This window comes from Salvia splendens, chromosome 19, assembly GCF_004379255.2.
Source record: "Salvia splendens isolate huo1 chromosome 19, SspV2, whole genome shotgun sequence".
In the NCBI taxonomy this organism is placed as follows: Eukaryota; Viridiplantae; Streptophyta; class Magnoliopsida; order Lamiales; family Lamiaceae; genus Salvia; species Salvia splendens.
The window spans coordinates 11,429,297-11,441,405 of NC_056050.1; the positions used below are offsets into that span (position 1 = coordinate 11,429,297).

General features: G+C 35.0%; 1 protein-coding gene across 1 annotated transcript; it reads left to right on the forward strand.

Moving 5' to 3' along the window:
* Positions 1 to 513: 513 nt before the first annotated feature.
* Positions 514 to 7,440, forward strand: LOC121779023. Its single transcript, XM_042176378.1, has 14 exons — positions 514 to 617; positions 892 to 1,189; positions 1,677 to 1,862; positions 1,954 to 2,065; positions 2,142 to 2,175; positions 2,423 to 2,460; positions 2,557 to 2,579; positions 2,652 to 2,804; positions 2,892 to 3,600; positions 4,563 to 4,787; positions 5,602 to 6,507; positions 6,588 to 7,056; positions 7,231 to 7,320; positions 7,394 to 7,440. The coding sequence occupies exons 2-14, from the start codon at positions 963 to 965 to the stop codon at positions 7,438 to 7,440; spliced, it is 3,219 nt and encodes a 1,072-aa protein (XP_042032312.1). The 5' UTR covers positions 514 to 617; positions 892 to 962.
* Positions 7,441 to 12,109: the final 4,669 nt, after the last annotated feature.

Sequence of the window (12,109 nt, forward strand, 5' to 3'; positions counted from 1 at the left end):
CGCCGAAGCCGGACATTTTTTTTGCAAGAGTGAAAGATTGAGAATTGATGAGAGAATTTAGATAAGAGATTTAGATGAGAATTGTACAGTGTGGTGTGAAATTTTTTGTGTGGAAATGGAGGTATTTATAGATGGAAAGGTGAATTTTAGGGAAAAAATGAAAAATAAAATAAAAGTGGTGAGAAAACGGATATAATTTATTGGGAAGTGAGGATTTTTTATTAATTTAAAAATGATTTTTAAATTAAATTCAAATTTAAAATAAAATAGAAAAGCCAACGGCATTGCCGTTGGCCAATAGAATGCTGCTACGTCGTCCTGCTCAGCGGCACGGACGTGCTCGATATATGGGCAGCGACGTACCGTCATCGCGAGCACAGCGACAGACACAGGTGTGTCGCTCCATCATCACGGACACGGTCCGCCCCATCGAGCAGTGATGGGAAGGCTCCATTTATTTTCTCTCTCTAAACCAAATAAGAAAAGAGAAAGGACTTAAACAGAAATCACACTCTCTTGCTTCACTTCCCACTGAGTATTCTCTCTCTCTTGCTTTGCATTTTTGTAGAGTATTTTAGAGATAAGTTGCATATGTGCGCGCGAGTCTCCTTGCTTTTGTGAGTAATGTCTGGATTTAATACACAATTGCTATTTGCTGGCTTTAGATGCTGCTGCTCTACACTTTTATTCACACATATTCCTTTATTTCTCGTCTTTGTTGATTTCTGTTAGCGCTTTCAGCATTGTGCGCTGTTTGCGGAAGCTAGATCTGATCTTCGATTGTTGTTAAATTCAGCCTGACTTAGATTGGATAAACATTAATTTTTTAACTTAAAAATGTGGTATGCCCTTCCAACCATTCAATTCTTATTTTGAATTTGTGTTTTACAGATGTGTAGCTTCTGATTATACGCAATCACAATCGCTCACTTCCCGACCTTGTTATTGTAGCGCTATAATAGATGAGTTTTGTGGTAACTTTTCCTTTTTTTGTTCCATTTTTAGTGTTTGATTCATTGGGTAAAGGGTTTGAAGTTTATATATCTGCAAAATGTGGCAAATGCACTACTTGTAGATTTCTCCTATATGTATTGTGTCTTCAGCCGAGTAAGGTGAAGATGGAAGCAGTGGTAGATGCCAACACTCCAGTGGATTACATCGAGTTTCATATTTTTCCGAGCCAAAACAGGTTATACTTCATACAAAACCTGCTACTTTGTTGGGCGATGCATTGTATCTTCTGATCATCTGTATGTTTTCGTAGACTGATACGTTGATTCTAATATCTCATAATCATTTGTTACCATAGAGTTTGCTTCTTCCAAATAACTAAAAAAAGATTGTTGTAATACTTTATTTAGTTTGGAAAATGTTGTGTTTTAAATAGTTACGAATACTTGAGTTGAGTCAAAGTAGGTGATGGAATTAGCACTCTTAGGAGGTGTTCGATTTGCAAGATTGTATCTCGGGATTAAATATTTGTAGTTTGTTTGTTCATGAGATTCAATGCTAGATGGATAATCATGGGATAATTAGTCATAGCTAACCCCCTCCAACTAAAATAATTTTACAACTCAATCATAGATTATATCTTGGTAATATTTTATATAGGAAACCGATGGTTGAAGTCCAATGCCAGTATATCTTGATCATTGGTTGTTTGGTGATTCTAAAAGATACGAGGCATGTGCATGCTATGCTAACAAGAAGGAGAAAGTCAAATCTGGGCTTTTGGAGCATCTATTGCTGCATTCAGTTGACATCAAAGCTTTGCATTCAAAAGGATCTGATGACAAGTATAAACTTTACCCACCAGAAAATTTGCATGACAATGAATGGTTTACTAAATCCACATTGATAAGGTTTAGGAAATATTCTTCTTATCACTATTTTCTTACATATGCCACAGCTAGTGTATCCCCTTTACATGCAAACTTTGTTTTCATGAAATAGGTACCTTCATATAATTGGGTCAGAAGACATGTTAGAAGTCACCAATTCCTTTAAAAATGAGATATCTCAGCTGGAGGAGGCTCGCACTTTCCATCTTTCTATATATGCAAAGGTAAAATCAATTAATTCCACCGGTGTTGATCTCTCTTCTGCAATGGGGAATTTAATCTTTTAAATTCTTTCCTCAGGGTAGAGAGAATCAGTTCCAAAGTGGGCTATCTGGTAAGCGTCCTTGTTAAGGGCAATCTTCTTTAAGTATGTCGATTTGTAATTCACTACTGTCAACACTTTTCTGGCTTTATTTGAATATGTCAACAAACTCAACACAGGTCGTACTCGTAAGCATAAATAATCTAGCCACGACCTCTTGCCTAACAAAAAGAAAACCAAGACCATTAGGAAAAATAGAAGTTTGCCATCATTTGTGTACAGATATCACGTTAAGCTTTCCCTTAATTTCCTCTGTCAGATAACAGCTTCACGGATGATGTGGGACCTACAGCAGAAGTGAGTTGATTTTTTGCCTTTTGAAGTTTATTGCTTTGTTCAATCTGGATTGAAGATGCTTGTCTGTGTTGTTAACTGCCTATTATGGTTGTGCAGGCTGAAGACTCAAATGCTTCCAAGTATGTCTGTTACTTGCCTGCTGCTACCTAAAATTCCAAATAGCAGACCTATACTCTGACCATTTCCTGCAGGAATGGATTGTTGTGGGCCATGGACATGAGGCTCAATGCACTGCGAGAAGAGTTGGCAACTGCTTTTGACCAAGCTGCTGATTCTCGATGCTCTGTGGAGGAGATGACTGATATAGAGAAGTTTTCTCGACATCTTGGATCAACAGATTTGAGGTACCCTTAGCTGTTAGCCTCTTCAAAGTATTAAATTATATTCATTGGATAAGCTGTTGATCTAATTCTTAATGCCTATCATTGCAGTGATTCCTTAAGCAAACATATAGAACTGAGACATGGAGCTAAAGCTACCCAAATTTCGAGCACTACACATTTCTCAAAGAATGACGATTTAAAACCAAAAGACAGGAGAAATGAGATGCCAGTAATGTATAGCGTCTCGCCCGCCAAAGCAGCACAGGTAGAGAGGCAAAGCTCTACAGGAACCGATGAGTCTTCTTTCTCAAGTGAGGAAGAGCAACTATCTGTGGAAAGAAGTCGGACTCTTATAAGATCTGCTTCACCTAGGAGGTCAGCGTCTCCAATGCGGAGAGTACAAATTGGACGATCTGGGTCTCGAAGGTCAACTGCAATTACTATTAAAAGTCTGAACTATTTTCCTTCTCGGGATAGAATGTTACATAAAGACTCTGCAGACGATAGCGATGAAGATAGTTTGGAGCAAGCACCGAAAAAACCAGAAAATAATGCAAGGAGAATGAGTGTACAAGATGCCATAAATCTTTTCGAAAGAAAACAAATGGATCAAACAGTGGATATTCAAAAGGCTAGGTCCTTGTTGAGTGCAACGACTGGATCAAACAAGTCTGTATTGAGAAGATGGAGAAGTGGGATGGGCAAAGATTCTTCACAATGTCCTCAAGATGATGTTACTGAGGATTCTGCTTCTGAGATTCAAAATAACGTAGAAAGTAGGGATGTCAATGTAACCCGAACCCGCGGGCCGGCCCGAATAACCCGATAAAAATACAGGGTTAGGGTTGTAATTTCGCAGCCCGAATTTAAAATCGGGCCATTCGGGCTGACCCATTCGGGTTGTCGGGTTAGGCGGGCTGACCCGTTCGGGTTACGGGTTGGCCCGTCGGGTTGAAGGCTTCTGCACAGCGAGCAGTTTTTGTAACGGTCATAACTTTCTCTACAAAGCTCCGATTGAGGCGTGCAATATATCCACGCGAAGCTCTTTCGAAGACGAAGAGAATGATATGTATTAGAGGTTTATCAGACTTCAAAAAAATCATAATTCTTAAAACAAAGATAAATTATTATTTGACTTATTTACAGCTAGAATAAATTAAATTTGACCAATCATAATTCAAGAAAACTTAGAGTTACTCTAATTAGCTAACATCTTGATAATTCACTCTTTAACAATTCAAAATATTTTTGTTACATCTACGATGCACCTCTCACGTTATGAAAAATTTATTTAATTTTCTACGAATTGATTTATGTTTGAATTTTGAAACAAAGTGTTGATTTATGTTTTAAATACATAAACATAAACATACTATTTATAGATATTTTGTAAATAATTATGTAATGAATAAGTTATTTAAATTTAAATAACTTAATCTTTTTTAAAAATATTAAAGAAAATTAAAAATATGTATTTCATTGTTGAATGACTAATTAAAAATATGTATATAATTAAAGAAAATTTAAAATACGTATTATTTTTTGAAAATATTAAAAGAATTAAAAATACGCATTGGCCCGAATAACCCGGTGGGTTAGCCCGAAACCCGAAGGGTTAGGGTTAGGGTCGAACTTTTATAACCCGAAAAAATCATAACCCGAATAGCCCGTACCCGAATGGCCCGACAACCCGAACGGGTTGGCCCGAACCAGAACGGGTTGGCCCGATAACGATTGACATCCCTAGTAGAAAGTAAGGAAGTTATATATAGTTCGCAGAAGTCTGAAGCAGTGCAGGTTGTTGCTTCAGAACACTTTCCTTTCGAGCATTGTGATTCAGATGCGAAGTTGGACTCACATGTAAAAGAAGCATGCACTCCTGTAGTTATGCAAGAAGACACTTGTCCGACAGAATCAACTGATGTTAATGATAAAATAGTCACCTCAGCAGAGTGGAGCCGTCAAAAAGAAACAGAACTAAATGAGCTGCTGATGAAGATGATGGAAACCAAACAGTGGCGGATCCAGGACCCGAAAATGGCGGGGGCGGAACTTATATTTAAATATTAAATATTTAATTTAATATTATTTTTAATAATAAAATAAATAAATATTATATTAATATTTAAGTTGCACTAGCTTCATTAATAAAATATAAACATGCTTCAGCTTGCAAATATGTATTATTCATTTTAAAATAAAAAAATATATAAATATAAACATGCTTTAGCTTGCAAATATGTATTATTCATTTTAAAATATAAATTTATTGTAAATATATGTACATTTTAAATCACTGTAAATATTATATACAAAAGTGATATAAGTAGAGAACTAAATATTTATATTTCAAAAATATTTAAAATGTTTATTTTGTTACATAGAGAATAATTAAGATGCATGGATCAAATTATAAGTACTATAGGATAAAAAAGACTTTAAAACAAGATTAAAAATGATTTTAACTAAATAATAAATATAACAACATAATATATGCAACTTAGTAAAAGTTTAGATTACATAAAGTATTTAAAGGTATTATTTTGATAATAAAAGAAATATGAATGGATAAAATAAAAAATGAAAAAAAATATGTGTTTGTTGAGGATTGAACCCTAGACATCTTAGTTAAAAAGCCAACAAACAAACCATTGAACTACTACATTTTATATGACATTTATTGAAAATAAAAATATTTCTACATTCTACGGAGGGGGCGGATATGCTATTTTTGGCTTGATTCAATGAAAAATTTAGGCTCTCCGGACGGTCGGGTAGGGGCGACCGCCCCCACCTGCCCCCACCTGGATCCGCCACTGAAACCAAACCTGTGACAAGCCGTATAGCTGTGGCTGCTGGTAGCAAAAGACAAAGCTTGCCGTCTGAGAAGAGAGGTGGATTTTATGACCACTACAAGGAGAAGAGGGATGAGAAACTTCAGGGAGAAGTTTCTGACAAAAGAGAAGGGAAAGACAGGCAGCTAAGAGGGATGCAACAAAACATTGATAACAAAAAATCACAACTGAGCCCAGCAAATGGTAATGCTGGTAGAAAAAATAATGCGAAGCAGCTCAAGAAACCACAAATTAGTCCATCTCAAGCAAATGGGGCTGTTAAGAAGGCATCTACAAAAGCATCTTTGCTGCCTGCCACTCATAAATCATGGCCATCAATTCCATCACCCGCAGCTAGAGGGCCATCCCCTGGAGCTAGAGGACCATCAGCTGCTACAACCCCCAATGCTCTATCAGCTTCTGGCACAGTGCCAACTCGTAGAAGGTCATGGCAAACACCACCAGCTTCTCAGGTTAGCTCAAATGTAGAGACATCTCAAATACGAGTAAAGTCTGTAAAGCTGAATCAAAATGAAAGCAAGAGGAGCCTGAAACCTGTCATTGAAACAAAGTCTAAGAAAACTGTCAAAAGCAATGTCCAGACTGCTACAGAAGAGAATCTTGTTTCCTCAGCAGAGCCTAACTTATACCACAAGGTGACAAAGAAGAGCAGCGTAGCTCCGCTGGAATCAAAGCCTTTTCTTCGTAAAGGCTCTGGAAATACTACCTCCAGTGTTAATCCAACTGTGAAGAAAAAAGCATATCCTCAGGAACCAGTAAGGAAGGCTGAGGATCTGATGATGTACGATGACAAAACACCAGTTTCTAAGTCCTCTGATCTAGTTGTTCAACATGAAGAGAGTCCTCCACAATGTAACAACAAGGAAGACGTAAGTGAGGTTAACCCCACCACTGCTGAAGCACCACCAGGGTGGAAGAGCCTGAATTTAAACCTGATGCTGACGTTGAGGCTGAAGAAGAATCAACCATTTCACCAACAGCTTGGGTGGAAATAGAAGATCAAGATCACTCCATAAAATCTGTTGAACACGGTAACCAAATCGTGGGTTCACCGGCTTATAAAGCGCCAATTGGAGCTTCAAGTCCTCGAGTCCGTCATTCTCTTTCACAGATGCTTCTTGAGGAGAGCAGTGAACCTGATTCTGTTGACTGGGGGATTGCTGAAAATCCTCCAGCAATGGTCTACCACAAAGATGCACCAAAAGGATTAAAGAGGCTGTTAAAATTTGCTCGTAAGAGTAAGACTGATGCAAACTCAACAGGTTGGTCAAGCCCATCTGTCTTTTCTGAAGGAGAGGACGATTCTGAGGATTCCAGATTCACAAGAAAGAGAAGTGCTGAAAATTTGTTGAGGATAGCAACCCATCACTCAAAGAACAACGGGCACCAGAAGAACTTCTCTGACTATGACAACCATGGTATAGCATAATCTGGAGTTGTAGAATGTAAGACTGATATAACTAAGATATTCAATCACAATTTAAAGCAATAGATATAACTAAGACTTCCAATCACAATTTAAAGTATAAATCTAATTCATTCTTTTATGCTGAAGTTGTTTATCCTATAATTTGGAACATTTTGTGTTTCAGCTCAAGCAAGTATTAGGAAGCTTGATGCTCAGAGTTTATCACAGCAGTTTCAGGAGGGAAATGTTCCTGCTTCTTTGACTACAACGAAAGGTTTTGCCTTTTGCATTCTGCTTCCATATGCTTAATATTGTGTACTAATTTTTTTATATATATTTTCTTTCAGCAACAAGGTCTTTCTTCTCTCTTTCAGCATTTAAAGGCAGCAAATAGGACATGAAAACAGTAATACCAATCCTACTGGTAGCTTGCGACTCGGAGGTACGGCTGGTTATAATTTTCGTTTTTGCACTATACATTTTCATGAACCAGACAAAGTAGAATGCTGCAAGAATTGGTGAGGTTCGAGTGCGATTTCTTGATCTAGCCTCTAGATCTAGCATTTGGCTTGTAACGAAAGACATTACTTGGAGTCTTAGCTATGTCTCTAGGACACCAATCACACCACAAGATTTGTATTTTATCTCTTTTGGATGATTATTGTGTTGTATTTGTGTCTATGCAGCTTGGCATTTGTGTGTGTCAAATCTTGTGTAATCATTCAAATTTTAGTTTCGATTAGTCCAATACAATGCGGAAGAGATCACCTCTTACGTTGTAGTATACTACTAAATTTCCTAATACGCTATTAACAAGTTAACAAGTTGACAAATAGATCTCATTTTATGAAAATAGAAGATATTGCATTCCATGTGGAAATTCTTTATAATAATAAAATAAGGACTTCAATTCCAACTTTTGTAATATATCTTCTACTACACTAATATAAAATAATAAAGTTTAACTATCCTAATTTCGTTAACTTTTAAATTAAAATATAATAGAAATAAAATAAATTACTAATAAGTTTTTTTTATCGTCAAGCCGTATAAGATAAGATGTGCCTAGTATATAAGGTTTAAAGAACTATATATTTTTTTTATAAATTAAGTTTGTATAAGTATGACTACGTATCAATTTTATTAGTACTACTATTAGTTTACACAAAATTTGTATCAATTTTATTAAAACGAATCATCAAAATATTACTAGTATTAATTTAGACAAAACTTGTGTCATCATGCATATGGCCTTTTCTACAGTTTTTTACATATTTATTACTCCATCCGTACCCAAAGATTATGCACATTGAGTTCGACATGAATTTTAATGTAAAATTGGTAAAGTAAGAGATGTAGAGAGAAAAAGTAATTAAAGTATTATTAGTGGAGAATGAGTCTCACCTCATAAAGAGAAAAGAGTTTCCAAAATTGGAAAGTACATATTCTTGTGGGATGGAATAAAAAATTCTAAGCACTCATTCGAGTCACCCTGCGGGCTAATCAAAACACTATTGATAACATTAACATGTGATCAGTTCAATACATGATGCAACGTTTAATTATGATAATATTGAGCTATATATGATTCAACTTACACATGATTAAATACTTTGTATAATAAAATTAAATATGAATATATTTTGAAATTTTTTTAAGATATTTATAAATTTAAAATATTCTTAATGGTAAATTTAATTTTTTAATTTATTTATCCATTATTATTAATAAAAATCTAATATATATATATATATATGTGGGGTCCTGTTAGGTTGAGATTTTTTAGCTTAATTGAGAATTGAGATGCATTTTCAGCCACCCATCCACAACATTTTCGAAATGTCAACTATAAGTAGATTATGTCAACTCGAGGGTATTATCGTCAATAGCTTGCACATCAAATGTCAATAGTCTGCACATCAAATGCCAATAGCCTGCACATCAAATGTCAACAACTTATAGTTGACATTATATGTGTATAATTGGCATGAATTGTATATGTAGTTGACATTATATGTGTGTAGTTGACATGAATTGTATATGTAGTTGACATGGATTGTACACATAGTTGACATTATATGTGTGTGGTTGACATGAATTGTATATGTAGTTGATTGACATGAATTGCATATGTAGTTGACAAAAAATTTAAAAGAAATTTATAAAAAAATTTAAAAAATTTAAAAATTAAAAAAAAGTACTACCTCCGTCTCCAAATATTGTCCCACTTTAACCCGGCACGGGTTTTAAGAAATATAATGAAAAGTGAGTTGAAAAAGTTAGTGGAATGTGAGTCCTACTTTTATATATTAGTTTTATAATAAAATGTGAGTATGAATGAGTTAGTGGAATATGAGGTCCACTACCAAAAATGGTAAAAAGTGAAATGGAACAAATTTTGTGGGACGGACGGAAATGGAAAAATGGGAAAAACTTTCAGGGACAAAGGTGGTATTTATTAAATAAAATGTACCATGAAATTACCATTCTGCCCTTTCATAATTAATTAATCTAAAAATATTTTCCATGTTGCAAATTATGGACCACTCATTTAATAAAAATGAAGGGCTGATAATGCATCTCCATTCTCAATTAGGCTAAAAAATCTCAATTAATCACAACCATATATATATATATATATAGAGAGAGAGAGAGAGAGTTGTGATCAATGTTCGAACCCTTCTTAAACACCGAACTAGAGACCAAATTTGGGTCATCCATTTTCTTACTCTTGTGGTCAGGATTAATTTACAATTAATTTAATATTTAATTCAATAAATACTTTTTTTTTAAAAATTTTTTTAAAATCTTTTAAAATTTTTTATTATTTAATAAAAACTTGTTGGAGTAAATAATGAACTATATTCACTACATAATGAACTAAATGACCGTATGTTATGAAGTAATTTTTCGTATTCATTACATATCGAATTTACTTCAACTGAAAGATAATTATGTCATAACACATTATGAAGTAATAAACTAATGAAATGAAGTAATAAACTAATGGAATGAAGTAATAGCATGACTGAATGAAGTAATAAGTCCATTACTTTTACTTGATGTTTAACACAGTTAACATTGTATTTCAATAAAATGTCATTATTTATTGAATATAGTTCATTACTACCGCTTACGTTTAACACTAAAATTTATTGTATCATTATTGTATTTCAATAACATGTCAAAATTACTTCATAAACATACTTCATTTAGTTCATTATTTACTTAATATAGTTCATTATTTACTCGGCAAGTTTTTATTGAATTAAAAAAATAAAAAATAATAAAAATAAATTTAAAAATTAAAATAAAAAAGTTTTTATTGAATAAAATATTAAATTAATTATAAATTAATCCTAACCACGAGATTAAGAAAATGGATGACCCTAATTTGGTCTCTAGTTCGGTCTTTAAGAGTGGATTTGGGGATAATGGGACTATATATATATATATATATATATATATATATATAGGGTTTTCATCTACCAAAAGAAGTCCCTAACTATAGAAATAAAGACCATATATGGACCGTTAGATTTGGAGATTAATGGCCACGATCTGGAATGCCTCCTCGTTTTTGTTGGGTCATAATAAGACGGATTTGTGTCATGTGAGGGGTAAATTAGGAATAAAAAAAATTAGGAACCGTCGTTCCATTTTTTAAGTGCGAATTAATTGGGAGTCATTCCTCCACACGCTAAACTCTTCCACTTTCCCTCAAATCCTCTTCTTCTTCCACAAAATCAAGAAAAAGCCTACCTCCACACAAAACGGCTACTCCACAAAATCGGATACTCCTTAAAAACCCTCATCCTAATTTACGATTCTGAAATCGACGAGGAGGGTGAACCAAAAGCCTACTTCAACAATGGTCGACACTCGAGCTTCTGGATCGGCGAGGTATGACGGGAAAGGTTAGTAAGATTTCGTACAACGATTGACTTAAAATTGACAAAATCTGGCAAAATTTTCACTTCAATTGGTTGGATGTCACGTAGTGTATCAGAGAACGACTGTGAAGAAGAAGATATCGCCGATCCCAAAAGCACTGAAAGGATGTTTAGATTACCACTATTTTAATGAAACAATGTTTAGAGCTTGTAATTCTCATTTTTTAAACCATGTTTATATGTCGGTTGGATGTCATTGTTACTATATATTATTTCATCTGTAAGATGAGATAAACTTCCATAACAATGACCTTGGAATGCTTTCCTCTTGTTTCTTGTAGACGATAGCCCATGTCACGCCCGCATTTTCTAAGGATAGAAAACACGGTTCATCGCGACTAGGGGAGGGTTAAAGAAGCGGAGAAGAAAGGGGGAAAACAACACAACTCGACCATAGCTCGAAACAAACGGGAATAGCTTGAATAAAATCAGAGTATCAATTCAACAATCAATAACTTCAAATGAAAATATCTTAGTGATACACGAACTCAAAAGAAGAACAACTACTTAGCGGAAGCATTTAAGAGAAGGAATATGCCACGTATGAAGACATGACACATTCTACACACTTAAATTTCTTCAACGGTCTTGCTCAACACCCACCGCACCCGTCACGCTCATCCTGCACATTTTTTAAAAAGAAATGCAGGGCTGAGTACTTGATGCACTCAGTGGACAAACGCCAAAACAATTTTATAAAAACAGTTATATCATGACACCATTGAGTGACCTCGGGGTTTTAACTTGAAAAGGCCCGAGACACTAAAATATCACTAACACAAACTTTCAACTCATCCTCAAATCTTTTTTCCTCATCATTTCAAAACACAACCATTTCTCCTTGATTTATTTAAGAAACTGCCATATCTGTTCTTTAGAGTGTCGTGTAAGGGGGCCACTTCCCACGAGCACGAAAACCGGCCAACCCGTTCGATGACTCACGGTCCTCATCGTGTACACTAGTCCGAGTAGGGACGCACCCTTGCTAGGACCCAAATTCGATTAAACTCATAGTAGGGACTCACTCCCACTAAGCAATCATCAACATCAACATCAACATCAATCTCATCAACATCAACATCAACATCCTGTGAACGAGAATGTGGCCGC

Excerpts from the sequence above, each read along its gene's own strand:
- LOC121779023 (XM_042176378.1), top strand. The coding sequence starts at position 963 with ATGAGTTTTGTGGTAACTTTTCCTTTTTTTGTTCCATTTTTAGTGTTT. Across the intron at positions 2,066-2,141 it reads ATCTTTCTATATATGCAAAG|GGTAGAGAGAATCAGTTCCA; the intron begins GTAAAATCAATT and ends TTCTTTCCTCAG. Across the intron at positions 7,321-7,393 it reads TTCTTTGACTACAACGAAAG|CAACAAGGTCTTTCTTCTCT; the intron begins GTTTTGCCTTTT and ends ATTTTCTTTCAG.